The sequence below is a fragment of the Sus scrofa genome, chromosome 7, assembly GCF_000003025.6.
Source record: "Sus scrofa isolate TJ Tabasco breed Duroc chromosome 7, Sscrofa11.1, whole genome shotgun sequence".
Taxonomy (NCBI): Eukaryota; Metazoa; Chordata; class Mammalia; order Artiodactyla; family Suidae; genus Sus; species Sus scrofa.
In genome coordinates, this window is record NC_010449.5 from 92,775,819 (window position 1) to 92,796,541 (window position 20,723).

Here is a 20,723-nt window from a genome sequence, read left to right on the forward strand (position 1 = left end):
GGAGTTGGTAAGTTTGTAAATCAGTGCAGCCTTCAGGGGTGTGGGAAAAGTTGACAACTTTTTACAAAAAATATAAAAACATACACTCTTTGATACATCAGTTCCTTAGATATTTTTGCAAAGGTAGGCCAAGACAGATGTGCAACCAGGTTCAATGCAGCATACTTTATAAATGGCCCAAACAGGAAACTCTAAGTCTGGTTGTCTGGCAGATCACATGAATAGAATTCCATGTAGTCATTAACAGAATGTGTTAGATCTCTAAGTGCTAATATGAAAAAAAGCTCCAGGACATATTACTAATTGAAAAAAGCTGAAAACAGTGGTATTATTACGTGGTTCCTTTAGTCTAAATCTCTTTAAGGATATATACTCTCTATGCTCATTATACATATTAAATGATGTTTTGGACAGATAAATAAGAAACTGTTCACTGCAGTTACCTTCAGAGAGAGTGACTAAAGACCATGAAAGAGAAGAGCCTTACTGATATAAAACATTAAAAAAATACACAAGTAGCAGAGATAACCTTGAGATAGGATTTTGTGTGTGTGTCTTTTTAGGACCACACCCAAGGCATATGGACGTTCCCAGGCTAGGGGTTGAGTCAGAGCTGTAGCTGCCTGCCTACACCATAGCCACAAGCAACACCAGATCCGAGCCGTGTCTGCAACCTACACCACAGCTTACAGCAATGCCGGGTCCTTAACCCACTGAGCGAGGCCAGGGATTGAACCCACAACCTCATGGTTCATAGTCGGATTCATTAACCACTGAGCCATGACAGGAACTCCCCCTTTTCATTCTTCTAATTATACTTTTCTAGCTATAGATAGATCCTAATCTATAAAGCAATAAATGGAATAAAAGCACAGAACATGGGAAAAAAAGGACCCAATAAAAAATATGTATATATATGTATGTGTGTGTGTGTGTGTGTGTGTGTGTGTACACACATATATATAAAGCAACAACCTCACTTAGAATTTTTTAAAAAGAAAGAAGCAGAGTTCCCTTGTGGTGCAGCAGGTTAAGGATCTGGAATTGTCACTGTAGTGGCTCAGGTCGCTGCTGTGGCATGGGTTTGATCCCTGGCCCAGGAAATCCCACATGCCATGGGTGTGGGCAAAAAAAAAAAAAAAAAAAAGAAGAAGAAGAAAGAAAGAAGCCATATTTAGTGGGAGGCAAATAGAAAGAGGAGGAGGGTCCAAATATAATGCACAGCAGGAAGCTGGTGGAGGAAAATTGAGAGGAGAATTAACATTCAATCCCCTCTTCTCTCAAGACACTGCTGACATCATGAACTATTCAAGCTTTCCACTGGGCTCAGGCCCCTCTCCAGTTGCCAGCTATTCATTACAATTATCAGTATGGGAGGTAACAGGTTGGGAGAAAGCTGATGTTGTTGGTCCAAATTCTGCCCTTATGATATGGACAAGGCAGAATGGTTTTTTCCTAAAGAGCTCAGAGTAGTGGAGAATGCTATAGCTGAACACAGGTACTGTCTTCCTGGCAAAGAACAAGCCTCCCTAAGCACACAGTGCAAAGGCACAACAGGGGTCCAGCCTCTACACACATTTCAGCCACATGGAAAAGGAAGAGCCAGGTGCACATGCAGCAGAGAGCAGGAAAAGTCTCTGCTGCCCTATGGAGCCTCAGGGAGCCCTGCTCAACACCAGGGACTTCCTTCTGGGTTAGAGAGATCTGCCAGAGTTCCAACCCCATCAGACTGCCCGATGGAGAAATTTAGCTAGTACTAAAAATCACCAAGGAAGATAATCCTCTTTACTTAATTGCCTCTTTCATCTGAGGCCCATGAAATAAATCATAGCCTCCCTTACTTTCCAAGGTACTCTTCTGCAGTAGTGCCTTAAGGTGGCAAGTTAGCTCCATGTGGAATTTTCAGAATGGCTAGTAATGCATACAAATCTTTTATAAAGCAAGGTTTGGTTTTATGTACGGGCACCATAAAAGGTCATCTCTCCCTCATGGGATTTAAGGAACATAAGACCCCTATTTGTCCCATCTACAAAACTCCCCCATTAGTGGTTTGTATCAACAACTTAGAATTGTCCTAAGTGTACTCTTAATAATGCAAACAGAAGGGGAACAAATTAGGTCCCTAACACTTCAGTGCAGTGGCTTTTAACTACTGTTGTAGTCACTGGTCCTTTTGAGAAAGTGAAGAAAGCCCATCTCAGAAGAACACACTTATTTGGGGACTTCACAGTTCTCCTGAAATTCATATCCCTTTCACCCTGGGTTAAGAATCCTCAGTTCAGTGGCAATAAGTTTAACAAATCACTACCATTCCCTCTACAACACCTCCCATGCATCTGGGGAACCCTGGACATAAAGACAGAAGAAGGCAGTATTAAAAAGAAACTCTCATTATTGCAAAATTTGCCTAGAATTGATCTGTCTAGAGTCCAGATTACAATTTATGACTCCTCTTTAGCAAGGAGGGTCTGGGGTTCCCCTGGCTTTAGATACAACAGGGTATCTTACATGTCCCATTGAGATCAATTGCCAAATGTGTTCTTACAACCCTTGCTGGCTGATCTCATTACCTGAGAGTTGAGGAAACCAAAAGTTTTAACACCTTCTGAATAAAGGGAGCTCACCTCTGAGGTTTTCGAATATCCCAGAGTCCCACTCCTTCCTTTGAATTGGCTGTGGCCAATAACCTGGGCTCCACAGGGTTAAACATGACACTGTGGAAGGCTGATGGATAGTTGGCCAGGCAGAAGGGCTCTGTGAAGAGAGAAATTCTGATCAGTCCACTTCAGGCGCTTCTGGGCCAGTAGCAGGTAGACACACAGGAATGTGAACGCAAGGAAGAGCACAGCCTTTAACAATCACTGCAACAGCCTGGAACCCAACCTAATACCTCATCCCAGTAGCCACGCTCACTCACAAGGTCCCCCCAGGTCCTGGCATATACCTGCACACAGTGTGAAAGTAGCAACTTAAAACAACATATACACAGATGTTAAGCTATAATACTTGGAAATACACACAGCATCCAGAGATCCTATGACAAAGCAGAAATGGTCACTGTAAGCAGGAAAGAAAGCTGTTTACAGTAAATAAAACTGAATTCTGCATGAGCTGAAAAAATTCACAACCAATTACTAGTAGGATTATAACACCTTAATCCAAATTTATGAACTTCAGAAATTTTAAAACTATACAAAGGAGTTCCTGTTGTGGCTCAGCAGAAATGAACCCAACAGGTATCCATGGTCTGCTCACCGTATTAAGGATCCAGCATTGCTGTGGCTGTGGCATACACTGGCAGCTGTAGCTCCAATTCAGCCCCTAGCCTGAGAACTTCCATAAGTGGCAGTTGAAGCCCTAAAAATTAATTAATTAATTAATTAACAACTACACAAAGATTTAATGAAGACAAAACAATAGTTAGGAATTTTTCCTTCTGGTCTTATTGCTCCCTAAATTGAAAAGAAAATGGCCTCAGTCTAGAATTCTAAGATTTAATTTCTAATGTTGGAATATTTTTTTAAAAAGGCATCTCGTATGTGAACTATTATTGCATCCAGGCAGCTCCTAATCAACTTCACCTAGAAACCCTGTGGCCTCTTGTATATATTAGTGGGCTCCAGGTGAGGAAGGAACTTCACTGCCTAGGAGGACATACTCCTATGGAAGTGGTTTAGGAGCAAAGACAAAAAGCTCTCCCAGAAGTTCCCGTCGTGGCGCAGCAGAAACTAATCCAACTAGGAACCATGAGGTTATGGGTTCGATTCCTGGCCTCACTCAGTGGGTTAAGGATCCGGCATTGCCGTGAGCTGTGGTGGTGTAGGTCGCAGACACGGCTCGGATCCCGAGTTGCTGTGGTTGTGGTGTAGGCTGGCGGCTACAGCTCCAATTAGACCCCTAGCCTGGGAACCTCCATATGCCATGAGTGCGGCCCTAAAAAGGACAAAAGGCCAAAACAAAAAAAGAAAAGAAAGCACTCTCTAGCCTACAATTTTTGTATGCAATATTTCATATGTCTCTAGGCACAGGGAGTGCTCAGTCACCTCATCCAGCAGGTAGTTCAGACAAAGGAGAATTTCACCTACCAAGCCCACTGTGACTCAACCATAGCTGCTGCTTTTGGCTACCTCATCTGCCTGACCCTGGCGGCAAGTTTCTCTTATAGAATCAACCTCAGCAATGAGCACAACCCAGCATATTAAGTTCTCGGAATACAGAATAATAAAAAAAACCCAGAAGGAGTTCTCTTTGTGGCTCAGCAGTTAACAAACCTGACTAGGATCCATGAGGATGTGGATTTGATCCCTGGCCTCTCTCAGTGGTTTAAGGATCCAGTATTGCCATGAGCTGTGGTGTAGGCTGCGGATGTGGCTCAGGTCCCATATTGCTGTGGCTGTGGTATATGTCAGCAGCTGCAGCTCCAATTCAACCCCTAGCCTGGGAACTTCCATATGCCTGCCGCAGGTGTGGCCCTAAAAAGCAGGAACAAAACAAACAAAAAAATTCCACAAAAACCCCAAGTCAGCCACGCAAGGCAGGCAGGATAGAAACTCTATGTACTTTGTAATGTATACATGTAAGGATAACTTGATCCCCTTGCTGTACAGTGGGGAAAAAAAAAAATAACAATAATTAAAAAAAAAAAAGAAAGAAACTCTATGTACAAAGGTATGGTCATGACAAAGCTGCATCAGTAGTGGAGCTGGGGGTGGCACTGAGGGTATGCTGCAGAAAAGAGCCTTTGAAAACAGAGCGCCAGAGAAATCTCTCTACAGGAAATGAGCTGAAATGATGCATTTCCTGAAGAACTTCAGAGAAATTCAACAAGACAAATTCTTCATTTTACATGCCAGAGACCCAAAGAACACATCTGGAAGAGGAACTCAGCCAGACAATCCCCCTTTAAACAAAGTGTCTCTGCTATCACTTTTAAGTTCCTATATATGGTTACGGTGAGGTATTATGGTTCTGAAACCAGGCTACAAGAAGTACATAAGATTTCATTCCCAATGTTGAATACTTAAAAAAAAAAATTCCCTGCAAATAACCAGAATATGTGCAGTTAGCACCATGCACAGAGCTGGCGCTTGGTGGCTGGCCCTCCACAAATGAGGCACTGGACGCTGTGCTCCTTGGGGCTACTACACAACAAGATACTGTGGTATTTACTACAGGTGCAACATCTGTGGAAACTCACAGGTGACTGGAGATGGACTGGCAGAGGTGCCTCACTGCCGACCACTTAGGGGTAGGATGGGACTTCTAGAGATGCACATTTATATCTCTGTGTGAGTTTCCTCTCCTGCAGAGCACTTCAGTCCAGATAACTCAAGTCATAAATTGGATCTGCAAAGAACCTGACATCAAACTCTTCAACACAACCCAATCAACTTTTGCATAGTAACCTACCTCCATGGGGAGATTCCCGGATGTCCCAGATGAGAACCCGGCCATCATCTGAGGAGCTGGCAAAAATGTTGTCATTCACTGGGCTCACCGACAAGCCATATACTGCATCTTCGTGCGCAAACACATCTAAGGTCTCACTGCTGAGGGACAGAGAGCAGAGAGAGGCACACACATACACACAAATATAGTGCACAGTCCCAGCCCTCTAGTTCCCAGAATGGAGTTCTCTTTCATTTCCAGGAGAATGTCGCCCTAGTAAAACCCAAAGGATATTACATCTACTAAAAAGTAGGTAATTCAACTTCCAAGTTTTAAAAAAAGCATCATTATTAAAGAGACAAGATTTTACAAATTTGCTTTTTGCACTAAATAGGCATATTTAAAAGTGATTCAGGGAGTTCTCTTGTGGTACAGTGAGTTAAGGATCCAGCGTTGTCACTGTAGTGGCCCAGGTTGCTGCTGTGGTGTGGATTTGATTCCTGGTCTGGGAACTTCCACATGCCATGGGTGCAGCTGAAAAAAGAAAAGTGATTCGACGCATATGAATGTCATGTTTTCACTTAATACAGAATATATCTGCTTGTGTACGATCTTGGGAGTAGTGCTGGATTTCCAAAAAAAGCAAGGGAAAGCTTTAAAGCAGCCCTGATCCCAGCAGGAGTAGACGACGGATTTCCCGGCAGTCTGGCATAGTGAGTAAAAGCATGGCTCTAAAGCCACGCTGCCTAAGTTCAGATCCTAACACCACTCGATCTTAAGCTACCTAACATCTCTAGGCCTCAGTTTCCTAACTGAGATCATAAGAGCATTGCCTCATGAAATTATTGTGAGGGTAAATCAATTAATACCTACAAAACATTTAAAATGATGCCTGGCACATAAATATTAACTACTACTATTATTATTAAGTAGTAATAAGTAAGATTCCTTTCCATCCAATCCCTCCTTTTAAATTTTCAACTGAAAACTATAATTTTATATCACCTTTGCAAACTTTTTAATCAAAATTTTAATTCAAAACTATTATAGAAACCTTTTTCAGCAGAAGACAGCTTGGTTTCATGTTATTTTCTTCAAAAAACAAAAACTATTTTGGTTTAAAGAGCTATCTGCCTTTCTTCATATGAAAAATGGAGTTAATCACCTTCACATACCAACAATCTATTTACCTTTCAACATCATGGAGGATAACTTGCTCATCATTTCCTGTAAGGGAAAAAGCAGACATTTGATAATTCCTGCAAAGTGGTCCTATCCATATTACAATTCAGTATTTTATTAAAGATTTCAGGGAAAAAAAATGAACAAAATCAATGTTTAAAAAACCCAAAAAGCGGGAGTTCCCATCATGGCGCAATGGTTAATGAATCCAACTAGGAACCAGGAGGTTGTGGGTTCGATACCTGGCCTTGCTCAGTGGGTTAAGGATCCGGCGTTGCTGTGAGCTGTCGTGTAGGTGGCAGACACGGCTTGGATCCCGCATTGCTGTGGCTGTGGAGTAGGCCGGGGGCTATAGCTCTGATTAGACCCCTAGCCTGGGAACTTCCATATGCCTCAGGAGCGGCCCAAGAAATGGTAAAAAGACCAAAAAAAACAAAAACAAAAAAAAAACCCCAAAAAGCAAAGTCAATGTTAATACAAATTAGGAATGCTCATTAGGAAAAAACATTTATAAAAATAATTTAAGGAGTTCCTGTCACAGCTCAGCAGTAATGAATCTGAGTAATATCCATGAGGATGCGGGCTAGATCCCTGGCCTTGCTCAGTGGGTTAAGAATCCGGCATTGCCATGAGTTGAGGTGTAGGTCACAAATGTGGCTCAGATCTGTCATTGCTGTGGTTGTAGTGCAGGCCAGCAGCTGCAGCTCCGACTTGACCCCTAGCCTGGGAGTGTCCATATGCTGCAGGTGCAGCCCTTGAAAAAAAAAAAAGATAATATGAGAAAAAGAACATATATATGTGTGTGTGTGTGTGTGTGTGTGTGTGTGTGTGTATACATATATGTAAAACTGGGTCACTCTGCTGGGTCACGGCAGAAATTTACAGAACATTGTAAATCAACTATGTAATTTTTTTTGAATGCTTTTAACAAGTGCTTAAAAAAAACCCTGTGGCTATTAAGGAAAGGAGTAAACAATCATGACAAATTAATTCATTCATCCAAGCCACCTTTTTTTCTTTTAACTGAAATACTTCTTAACTGTGAGACCTGAAATAACATCTGTAATTTTTCTTTCTTTCTTTTTTTTGCTTTTTAGGGCCGCACCCATGGCATATGGAAGTTTCCAGGCTAGGGGCTGAATCAGAGCTGTGGCTGCTGGCCTACTCCACAGCCAGGGCAACACGGGATCCAAGCTGTGTCTGCAACCTACATCACAAGTCACGGCAATGTTGGATCCTTGACCCACTAAGCAAGGCCAGGGAGCAAACCTGCAACCTCATGGCTACTAGTCAGATTTGTTTCCGCTGTGCCACAATGGGAACTCCATCTATAACTTTTCTATGCCTCAGTAAAATAGGAATAATAACAGTATTTACTTCACAGAGTTATTATAAAGATAAGAGTGCATTTGTAAAAGCATTCAGTATTGGATTAAGTTCCCAACAAAGGTTTGCTACTATTCACATCCTCATCATCTTTTATAGCATTAAAATTTAATAACTGTGTTACATCAAATAATGGTAAAGTTTTTATCCATGACTTTTTTCTCCTGTATTTCTCTCTATTCCATCAAGGAATCTAAAAATACTACATTCACAATATTATTAATCCTATCTTCAGATGTTTATAGCCAAAAAATAAAAATCCAAAAATGAAGACAGTAAAAAAATTTCCCACTGTATGCTAAAAGCATAAGCAGTAGAGATGCAGCCAAGTCATCTTAAAGCCCTGGCTATAACTCTACTGTGGGTTCATGCCAAGTAAATCAAACCCATACTAATGCCTTCTAGGTACCATGCACAGTGTGAGGTGCTGAGGATATGAGAAGAATAAGATTCTGCCCAGCCCTTGAGGAACTCACAGTCCACCTGCACAAATAACTAATAGTGACAAAATGGGTTATCCTGCTGTAGCAATATGCTCTACCACGGGGACACAGATGAAGGAGTAACCGTGTCCTTCGTGAGCAGGGTGGAATTACATGGCACAAAGGGGGAAGGAAACGCAAATAACTCAAAACTCTTACTGATGGAAGACTTGGGGGAATTGGTGGGACTGGACAATTAATCATGGCCCACGGAGGAACAGAATTCGCCAAAGGCACAGGGCATTTAATATGGCAGGTGATTTAGTTAATCTGAGAACAAGATGCAGGGGAGGAAGATGAGGCCAGCCAGGTAGATTAGGGTTAGACTGTATCCTGTGGACACTGTAGGGTCAAAGGTCCACATGGTCAAAACTTTCTTTTAAAAGAAAACTTGTATAAGCAATGAATAAGGAGAGTTAGAAACTGGTAGCAAAAATCACAGAAGGACACTGCAATAGTCCAGGCCAAAGATGAGGATCTGAATCAGGGCAGTGGGTATAGAAAGAGAGCAAAAACTAAAGGATGGATATGAGGCTTTCGAAACAGATCTGATAGTCTAGTTGGTGATTTTTAAGATGTGAAAATGAAAGAAAGGCAGGTCTGAAGATGACTTTGAGATTTCTATTAGGCTGAACCATATGACATCGTCATTTCCATAATTAAAAATGCTTCAATGTCAGCAGTTTCTTAAAAGTTAAATTTAACAACTTAAATAATTAAGTGAATGTTAATAATAACTGAAAAAGGGAATCCATGGAACAAGAAATATTTGTGCAGGGGAGAATCTTAGTTTTACACCTACTGCATTTAAATCACTTTTGGAACACAAAGGTATTTGGTAGGGAATTCTGCAGTGCAGCAGAGAGGTCAGGACTAGAAACATAGTGGTCAGAAAGGAGTGTAATTGATAGATGCCATCATCAAGAGGCTGGCCTGAGCATGAGCCATTCCAATTGTTTGTTAGCACAATGGTTTTTCAAACAGAAGCTGTCCATAGGTCATAACACCAAGTTGAGTCACAACCTTTAAACTCTTTAAAAACAAACTAGAATAGAATCTATCTAAAAAAAAATAAAATAAAATAACACCAGAGTGTATACATACTAAGAGTGTATACATACATACTGAGGTTAAATACTGTTTCTAATCTGTTTCTATATACCAGACTGCAATGTGAAAAGTTTTCTACCAAGAAAAAACAAGCGAGAAGGACAGACACTAGTCTAATACACATGCCTAAACTGCTGTAATGCTTGTTAGCTGTAGGAAACCAGTAATTCCATGACTCAATGAGATAAAGTAAAGAAAATTAAGGACTTATTTTATCATTCCTTTATCTGAAACTCCAGCCACAGTCAATTTCCCAAGGGGAAATCTCTCATCTTCTCACCTCCAGAGAATACTTTGGTGTTCCCACTGTTGAAAGCCAGGCAAAAAATGTTGGAATGATGCTCTCCTTTCAGCTGTATGGGCTTAACTCTGGAGTGGATAGCTTGTTCCATGTGCCATAGTAGAACCCGGCGATCATCTCCTCCTTGAAGGGGAGTAAGAATCTAGGGTTAAAACAACTGACATTTCAAGGCTGACATTTGGTTTTGCCAGCCTCGAATCCCATACTCTCCAAAACTGCATCTCTCCAACTCCAAGGGATTCTGATGGAGCACACATAAACCCAGGACTCTACCCCCTGAACCATCAGTAAACACAAGGCCTCTAAGCCATTCACTTTTCCCCAGGGACTGCATCTTGAACACACACACAGGAATGCAAACGGATACTGAAACCCTCAAAGCCATCCAGTTCCTGAATTTACAGAGACCTAGTTGTTTAAAATATTTCTTCACCTGCTATCTAAAATCCTTCCACTCATGTCTGTCCTCTACCTTTTTTTTTTTTTTTTTTTTTTTTTTTTTGGTCTAATAGAACCTGAGTTGGTTTCTAATGTTTGCAAACAAAGAACCCTAAAGAAATCCGTCACGGCTCAGTGGTTAGCGAATCCAACTAGGAACCATTAGGTTTCGGGTTCGATCCATGGCCTTGCTCAGTGGGTTAAGGATCTGGTGTTGCCGTGAGCTGTGGTGTAGGCCACAGATGCGGCTCAGACCCCGTGTTGCTGTGGCTGTGGTGTAGGCAGGCAGCTACAGCTCCGATTCAACCCCTAGCCTGGAAACCTCCATATGCCAAGGGAGCGGCCCAAGAAATGGCAAAAAAAGACAAAAAAAAAAAAAAAAAAGAAAGAAAGAAAGAAAGAAATATGCTAGTATTCATAGTATAACAGTTTCCAAAGTACTCTCCTTGATGCGATCTCATTGACTAGACAAATGACAACTGAGGAACTGCCTGTCACAGTAGCAGAATCAAGACAGAACTTGGCTCTTACGAAGTTCAGTCCAGATCTTTCTTCTGCTAAAGTGTCCATAGTCTGACCTGAATGAGCAATATACCACATGAGCCAGCTCCTAGAAAATGAGAAGATATATGTTCTCCACATTCTTTATATCTGCAGATGCCTCAAACACATCTGTTAAGATGAACAATGGAATGTTAACAGTGGTTTACTTCTTCCAGAGAATAGAATTAAAAGAGAGGTAGAGGACAGATTAGAGTTTTTACTCTTATTTTATAGATTTGGCACTGCTTGACCCTTATAAGAAGCCTATTTTACATTCTTAATAAAAATTTAACTTACGGGAGTTCCCGTCGTGGCGCAGTGGTTAACGAATCCGACTAGGAACCATGAGGTTGCGGGTTCGGTCCCTGCCCTTGCTCAGTGGGTTAACGATCTGGCGTTGCCATGAGCTGTGGTGTAGGTTGCAGACGCAGCTCGGATCGCGCGTTGCTGTGGCTCTGGCGTAGGCCGGCGGCTACAGCTCCGATTGGACCCCTAGCCTGGGAACCTCCATATGCCGCAGAAACGGCCCAAAGAAATAGCAAAAAAAAAAAAAAAAAAAAAATTTAACTTACAACAGGAGCAAACAAGGGCAGCAAAGCATAGTAAGCTCTATACCTCTGCCTCCCCTCCTCTATCCAATGTAATAACCATAAACTGTATCACATCCATACAAGGGTGTACACGCAGCCATTAAATCAGTAGATCTAGCAAACTATTACACTGATAGTGGATAAGCAATGAGGTCCTACTGTATAGTACAGGGAATGGTATCTAGTCTCTTGGGATAGACTATGATGGAAGATAATGTAAGAAGGGGAAAGGGGGTGGGTGTGTGTGTGTGTGTAGCTGAGTTACTCTGCTGTATAGCAGAAAATGGTACAACACTGAAAATCAAATATACTACTTCAATAAAACTTGAAAAAATGAAAAAAATAATCCACAGGTCTATAAAAATTCAGAAATATTTCCGAAGGTCTTTGTTAAGGGGAAAATGAGGTGTAAAACAGTATCACATCAATAACCACTTATGTAAAACAATATTTTTAAAAAGCTCCATGACAGCAGGAACCTTGTCAGTTTTGTTCACTGCAGAATTCCCAGCACCTAAATGAATGCCCCAAAAAGTAGGCACTGAAGGAACATGCTTATGCTTCCATATCTATGTTTGTGTTTGTGTATCTAGATGGACATTAAAGAAGTTTTTTTTAGTTGACACCACCTCTAGGTTAGGATTGGTTGGAGACTTTTCGTTGTGGTAAAGTATATATAACAGAAAATGTATCATTTAAAACATTTATCAGTGTACAATTCAGTGGGATTAAGTATATTTGCAGTGTTGTGCAACTGTCATCATTTTCCATCTCTAGAACTTTTATGTCATCTAAAACTGAAACTCCATCCTCAATAAACATTAACTCTCCCAGCCCTCAGTAACTACCACTCTACTTTCTGCCTCTATCAATTTTTTCCTTTCTTTTTATGGCCACACCTGTGACATATGGAAGTTCTCAGGCCAGGAGTCCCAATTGAAGCAGCAGCTGGAGCCTAGGCCACAGCCATAGCCACAGCCACAGCCACACTGGATCCAAGTTGCATCTGAGCCCTATGCTGCAGGTTAGAGCAACACTGGATCCTTAACCCACTCAGCCAGACCAGGGATCAAAACCACATCCTCACAGAGACAGTACTGGGTCCTTAACCCACTGACCCACAATGGGAATTCCTCTGTCTCTATGAATTTGATTATCCTAGGTATTCCCATATAAGTGGAATCATAATATTTGTCTTTTAATGCTTGGCTTATTCACTTAGCATAATGTCTTCAAGCTTCACCCATATTGCATCATGTATCAGAATTTCATTATTTTTCAAGACAATAATATTCCATTACACACACACCACACTTTTTAATCCATTTATCCATCTGTGGACATTAAAATTGTTTCCACCTTTTGGCTATTGTGACTAATGCTGCTAAGAGCATGGATTTACAATTATCTGTTCAAGTCTCTACTTTCAATTCTTTCCAATTCTTACTACTGGAAAACTTTTACATTTTAATTTTTACCTTACAGCTTCCTTTACTACTTGACATTTTGCCATAAACATATTTCTTCTTATAGTTAAAAAAAAAAAGTAAAAGCTATAAGAGCCAAGTCATACTTATTCTCCCTCCCCTAGAAAGGAGTTGCCTTTGTTCCCTGAATTCCTTTGTTCCTTGAGATCCTTCTTCCTTCCACTGCCAGTCAAAATCAAGTTCTGCGTCTTCTTTCAAAGTATTTCATTGTCTACCAGACTGGTCCATTAAGTATGGCCCACAGTGTCATGTGTTTATGATCTGCCTATGTCAACTGTAAATTCTCTGGCTTAGGATGGTTATTTAAATTGTCTTATAAAACAATATGGAGATTCCTCAGAAAACTAAAAATAGAATTACCATTTGATCCAGCAATCCCACTCCTGGGCATCTATCCAGAGAAAACCATGACCCAAAAAGATGCATGTACTCCAATGTTCATTGCAGCACTATATACAATAGCCAAGACATGGAAACAACCTAAATGCCCATAGACAGGGGAGTGGATAAAGAAGATGTGGTACATATACACAATGGAATATGACTCAGCCATTAAAAGGAAAGAAATAACAGCAACATGGACCTAAAAATTATCATGCTAAGTGAAGTCAGTCAGACAATGACACACCAACATCAAATGCTATCACTGACATATGGAATCTAAAAAAAGGACACAATGAACTTCTTTGCAGAACAAATACTGACTCACAGAGTGAAAAACTTATTTCCAAATGAGACAGGTTGGGGGATGGTAGGATGCACTGAACATCTGGGATAGAAATGCTATAAAATTTGGTTGTGATGATCATTGTACAACTATAAGCTAAGGTCACAAGAATAAAGGTGTGAGTTTTTGTCATTTTATTTTAATGAAATATGGCATAAAGGAGTTTCCCTATTAATAGATTTACACAGATCATGGCCACTTTAGTTTTCCATATTCTCCACTCTTATTGTTTTGCCCCAACACCAAGGCCCCAGGTCAGGGACTTAGCAATGCTTTTGTTACTATGTATCTTATATTAGAGAAATATTTCTCTGTACCCCTATCTCTATCAAAAGTGGAAAACTGAAAGATAAAGAGGCCCACATGTCTCTTCTACTTACTCATGTTTCTAATCTAATCTCCCTGAGCCTAACTTTCACCAAATACAAAATGGGGATCATAATAGCTCTACTCATGGGTTTTATAGATTATAAAGCCCAAGTTCAAAAGAGTTAAGTAACCTGCAAAGGTCACAAAAGTAAGTAAAATGGTTACTTACTGTGGAGCCAAGATTCAAAAGGAAGCAGTTAAGATTCCATAGCCTCCACCCTCTTAACCACCACTCTAGACTGCTTGCCTTATAAAACAAAAAATGAACCATAATTGACAAAGCAAATTCAGCTGATGGACAACTGAAGGGATTCTACGTCTTGGTAGCACAACTCAAAAACATGTAGGTAAGGAGTTCCCATCATGGCCGAGCAGAAAAGAATCTGACTGGGGGCCATGAGGTTGCAGGTTCAATCCCTGGCCTCGCCCAGTGGATTAAGGATATGGCGTTGCTGTGAGCTGTGGTGTAGGTCGCAGACATGGCTCGGATCCTGATTAGACTCCTACCCTGGGAACCTCCATTGCCTTGCTGCAGCCCTAAAAAGACAAAAACAAACAAAAAAAAACAAGTATGTAGCTAAGAATAAAACAAAGGACCACAGGAATGAAAACAGAAGCCAACTTAATTGAGTAGAGGGAGCGAGGCAGAGACCAAGAAAGGACAAGTTATAAACATTCTACCAATGTACCAAATTGATAATGGCTTATCATTATTATGAAGAATATACCAAGAATTCCTACAAATCAATTTTGGTTTTTGGGGTTTTTTTTTGGGGGGGGGATTTCATTTATTTAATTTTTTTATTACTCAATGAATTTATTACATTTATAGCTGTACAATGACAATCACAATCCAATTTTATAGGATTTCCATCCCACAACCCCAGCGCATCCCTCTACCCCCCGAACTGTCTCCTTTGGAAACTATAAGTTTTTCAAAGTCTGTGAGTCAGTATCTGTTCTGCAAGTAAGTTCATTCTGTCCTTTTTTCAGATGTCAGTTAAAGCATTTGATGTTGGTGTCTCATTGTATGACTGACTTCACTTAGCATGATAATTTCTAGGTCCATCCCTACAAATCAATTTTGAAAACCACTAGGAAAAGAGGCAAATATGACAACTCTCAGAAGAGGAAAATCAAATAGGAGCAGATATTATAGAGGATCTCAACCTCTGTAGTAATCAGGGAAATATGAATTATAATTTAGATACCTTCTTACAAAATGGTACAAAGAATGTACAAGAATGTTCATCGTCTCATTGTTCATAAAAGCAAAAAACAAGAACATAATAAATAAATAAATAATAAATAAAAATAAAAGCCTAGTTTCCTCATGAATGATTAGTTAGCTTCAACCCAACTGATAATCCCAACAGAATACAGCTACTTTAATGCTGATCATCTTGGGTTCATTTAATTCTGTACTGAACTCACCAATTCATCCTAAAATGTACTATAATCATTATGTAGCAGTAGCTTTGCAGTTACAGAAGGACCATATTTTAAATACTGCTCATTCTGGAGTTCCCTGGTGGCTTAATGGTTAAGGATTCAGTGTTGTTGTCACCTGCTGTGGCCTGGGTTTGATTCCTGACCAAGGGTGTGGCCAAAAAAATAAATACTACTCTTTCTGAATGGGTTGTGAGCTATAAGCAGAAAGACTGCAAGCCCTCACACCATACTCTAATGAAACTAATTGTTTAATGTTCTTAAAATAAGCAAAGCCCAGGAAAATTAAGGCACAGAAGGAAAGAATTTGCTTTGGACTTCCTAAAGTCAGCCAAGCACAGGACAGAACTGAAACTGCACTCTGAAACTCGGGATCAAATGCTCCTGCAGCACAACACTGTTTAAAGAACAAAAGACATTTAAATGTCCATCAAATGAAGGCTGGCTAAAATTAGTGCTCAGTGAAATAAGCCAAACACAAAAGGATAAAAACTGTATGATTCCACTTAAATGAAGCATCTAGAGGAGTCAAATTAATAGTGACACAAACTAGAATGGTGGTGGCCAGGGGCTGAGGGAGGAGCAATGGGGAGCGATTGTTTAGTGGGTATGGAGTTTCAGTTTTGCAAAATGAAAAAGTTCTGGAGATGGTGATGGCTGCTGCACAACAACCTGAATGTACTAATGCTACTGAACAGTACGTTTAAAAATGATTAAAATGGTAAATTTTGTGTTGTACTATGCATTACGCAGGCAAAAAAAGCACAAGGCAGCTCTGTCTATACTGACATGGGGTAATCACATATACAAAGTGTTGGTGACTGTATTAACTATTCAAAACATTATTTTCTTTTAAAAAACAACACAATGAGATCTGATTGAGGGTTTAGGCTTTTATCTTAGTAGGTGGCAAAGGTGGTAGGAAGTGCAAGCTCTAGGGTCTGGATTCAAATTCTGGTTTCACTATCATGGGTCCTTGGAAAGTTCTTTCACTTCTCTAGTTTCAAATTCATGACTGTACAATGAACAAAATGCCAACTATTTCCCAGGGTTGTTGTGAGGGTGAGATAATATATATAAAAGCACTTATTTAGCCCAGTGTGTCATTTATTAGGTATATACACTCCTCAAAACATCCTAGTTTCTCTTAAGTACTATCCATTAATTTGTTCTAATATTCCAAACTCTTATTTTAGGCGGTGTCAGAGTATGAATAGCATGACATATTTTAATAAAACAAAAATGCACATGAATTTGTACATGGAAGGGCAGATGCAAAATCGTTAACAGAGGTTACCTCTTGGGGATGGCAATTTTACTTACTGCCCTTTTATACTGCTAGAGTTTTATTTTTTTAACCTGCAAAGATAAAGGAAATCATTCAGCCTAGCTCTCTTCTCAACCTGTTTATTCCTTTCTCTTCCATGTGTGTAGTAATCACCATTCTGTGGGGGCAAACCTCCTTCTGTGTCAACTTCATCTCTCCTGAGCTCTAAGAGGAAGCATGGAGGTATAGAGGCAGATTCACACGAATGAATGAGAAATAAGCCTTTTTTGCCCTTTTCCCAAAGTTGAAAATAATTAATGCTTGTATCAAAGTTCATTCATATGCATCTTCACTTGAGAGGTAAGGACTGTATATCCTTTTTTCCAGATGAGGCTCAAAGAGACAAAATGTCACATTAATAATCCAAGACGCTAGGCCTGGAGCCTAAAACCATGTCGTATCCCCTTCTACCAAAGTGCAAGAGGCAAGAACACTACTTACAATTCCAAGCTAGACTGTTTCACAGCTTTATGCAGCAAAGGAGAGCACCATCCATTTAGAACTTTTCATCTTTCCAAGCTGAAAGTCCATATCCATTCAATAACAACTGTTCGTTCCTACCTTCCACCACCCCTGGCGACCACCACTCTACCTCTAGAGACACCACTTCTGGCTTTATGAATCTGACTACTCTAGGTACCTCATATGAATGGACTCATACAATATTTGTCCTTTTATGACTAGCTTATTTCATTTAGCATAAATGTCTTCAAGGTTTATCCATGTTGTAGCATGTACCAGAATTTCATTGTTTTTTATTCTTTTGGATGTATATTCCACAGTGCATTTGTTTATCCATTCACAGACACTTAGGTTGTGCATAATATTTGGCTAATGCCATTATGAGCTTGGTTATACAGATATCTGTTCAAGTCCCTGTTTTCAATAATCTTGCGTATACACCCCAAAATGAAATTCCTGTATATGTCAATGTTTAATTTTCTGAGGAACTGCCACCCCGCTTTCTACAATAGCCGTACCATTTTACATTCCTACCAACAATGCACAAGAGTTCCAATTTTCCACATCCTCATCAACACTTGTAATTTTCTGGTTTTGATTTTTTGATAATAGCTATCCTATGGGTGTGAAATATGTTGGCCATTCAGCCCTTCAAATAATAGCCTAAAACAACTCTCAAGTCCTTACCAAATATCTTGAAATGCATCATTCTACAAGCAGTCTGTTATGTTTCTTCATGTATTATTTTATACTTAACCTACTCTGAAATTCAGTTACCAGTCTTCTGCTCACTCATTCCACCCAAAGAACTGCCTGCAGTTTATTTCCACTGGTTTGGCATTTCACTACTTGAAGGAACTAATGTCATATATAAACTTGGGATAGTCACATACATTCTCTCCTCAAATCACTTACAGAACATTAAGAGCACTAAAATCTATTTCACCAAGCAAGCCACTCCAATTAAACCAACTTTAGAGACAGATGTAGCACAAGGGAGCATAGCATTCAAAACCACAGTTTTAGGGAGTTCCCACTGTGGTGCAACAGAAAGGAATCCAACTAGTATCAATGAGGATGCAGGTTCGATCCCTGACCTTGCTCATTGGGTCAGGAATCTGACGTTGCCATGAGCTGCGGTATAGGTTGCAGACACAGCTCCAATCCTGAGTTGCTAGGCTGTGACGCAGGTCAGTGGCTATAGTTCCAACTGGACCCCTAGCCTGGGAACTTCCACATGCTGTGGGCGCAGCCCTAAAAAAGCAAAACACTAAAATAAAATAAAAACAAAACCACAGGTTTAGGATACAGTTGTATAGGTTTTCAACTGTCCAAGTTGCTACCACTTACTAGACGTATACCTTTAGACAGGTTAGTTGACCTCTCTAAACTGTATCCTCTCACCTGCAAAACTGAGAAAATAACTCTACCTGTTTTTATACTGTTATGTTATGATTAATGAGACAGATCTGTATAAAGGGCTCGGCCCACTGCCTGATATACAACTCAGCTAGATAAATGTTAGCTAATTATGCTCTTTGAACTTTCAACAACAACCGCTGACATCAGATAAATTAACTTTGGGTCAGGGACTATCCTAAGGGTTTTACATGTAATGGTTCTTCTAATCCTTTTAACAACCCTATGAAGCAGATATTGCTATCCTTACTATCCAGATGAAAATAAGGAAAAGCTAAATATTCTGAAAGTACACGGCTACCAAGAATGGGAGTTGGGATCTGAATCCAAGTAATCTGTCTCCAGAGACTGTGCTCCTCACCACACAATCCAGCCTCCCAGGTACAAAGCAGATGAGTGAAATCTGACAGATTAAACAGCAGACTGGAGATCATACAACCCTTTTTTGGCTGCATCCACGGCATACAGAGCGAACCTTCAGCCACGGCAGTGACCCATGCCAAAGCAGCGACAATGCCAGATCCTTAATTGGCTGAGCCATCAGGGAACTCCTATACAATCCTTTTTAAAGGAAAGCCACTACTCAAGTCTAGCCAGTTACTGCCATTTAGAGGAGTACAGGCTTACATTTGTCTGATCTCCCAATTTCTCAAACCTGATTTTGGCAGGCTCAATGCAGGCTTCAGTGCAAGCTGCATTTAGCCCATGGCTAAGTTAAAACTGAGTGATCTGCTCAAGGTCACAAAACTGGGGTCCAGTGGCACTTCCTAAATCAGGAAGAAAAAAAATCAAATGGCAAGTGTGGGCAGCAGGTATGGAGAGGTATTACAATACAGATTTTGTTCTTCACTACAGAAGTAGCCCCAGGAGGGGTAATTCTGCTAATACCCTGCCCTTACCTAGTACCCTGCTCCTGAAAATTGATTGCTCTCATCTACCTATTATCTCATTTTTCCACATATGCAATTAGGTAAGTAGGGAAGAAACATTACTCCCATTTTAAAGATGTGAAAAGTGAGGCACTGGTTTGCCTCAATGATGGAAGCCTCGACTCCCAGCTTGAAGCACTCTACCTTAAATGGAAAGCTGAAATTAAAGTAGCAGCAACACCCTAAAAAGACATCCAGGACCCTGGGAAATGAAATGGTTTCTCTAAAATCAGATGACTAGTAGCAGTGGGGTTTAACAGAGGTAGGGTTTTTAAATCCTAAGCCAGCACACCAATCCCTAGACAACGTCTGTAATTCCTGAACAGAAACAGAGAAAGGAAACCACAAATATCTTACACCAGAATCACAGAACAGAGTTGGAAGAGACCTAACAGATCATCTCCAACATCCCCATTCTGCCAGTGAAGAAACTAAGGCACAAAGAGGTAGACTCACCTATCCAAGAATACACCACCAGTTAGTTGCAAAGTGGTATTCAAAGTCAAGATGTGTGATTCCAAAGTCCCTGTTGTTCCTAAAGTGTGGTAAGCAGAGGCCACTGAATGATCTCACCCAGTAGAGAAATAATTTTAAAAATTACATATTTTAATGTGTATTAGGAAAAAAAAAAAACACCTGGCACATTAAACCCATGATTTCATAGACATTCTAATTAATATAAAGTTTCCTTTCAAATAGTTTTTTTAAGGAGTCAATTTAAAAAAATATATCAGGGAGTTCCCCTTGTGGCTCAAAGGGTTAAGAACCCAACTAGTATCCATGAGGATGCAAGTTCAATCCTTGGCCTCACTCAGTGGGTTAAGGATCTGGTGTTGCCACAAGTTATGGCACAGGTCACAGATGCAGCTGGGATCCTGCATTGTCATGGCTGTGATGCAGGCCGGCCAGTTGCAGCTCTGATTTGACCCCTAGCCTGGGAACTTCCAGATGCTGCAGGTGTAGCCCTAAAAAAGAAAGAAAGTTAAATAATAGCACAAGTGATACCCCTTAAATGTGACAAGGGTCAAATGAAACTTCTGAAATTTAGAGACTAGTTTACCAGGCACCTCTAATATCTACCTCCTTAAGAGGGTGCCTCTAAATATGAGCATGTGATCTGACACACACTCAAAC

The 20,723-nt window shown here is 40.4% G+C and overlaps 1 protein-coding gene across 3 annotated transcripts in view; it reads right to left on the reverse strand.

The window, feature by feature from the left end:
* Nucleotides 1-20,723, reverse strand: part of DCAF5 (DDB1 and CUL4 associated factor 5) — a 95,754-nt gene that overhangs the window by 58,275 nt on the left and 16,756 nt on the right. For all 3 annotated transcript variants that reach the window (XM_021099398.1, XM_021099401.1, XM_021099399.1), the window contains exons 2-5: nt 9,829-9,972; nt 6,579-6,615; nt 5,410-5,549; nt 2,625-2,754 (exon numbers count right to left, since the gene is read on the reverse strand). In XM_021099398.1, coding sequence (XP_020955057.1) covers nt 2,625-2,754; nt 5,410-5,549; nt 6,579-6,615; nt 9,829-9,972 — 451 coding nt within the window. The remainder of the gene's footprint in view (nt 1-2,624; nt 2,755-5,409; nt 5,550-6,578; nt 6,616-9,828; nt 9,973-20,723) is intronic.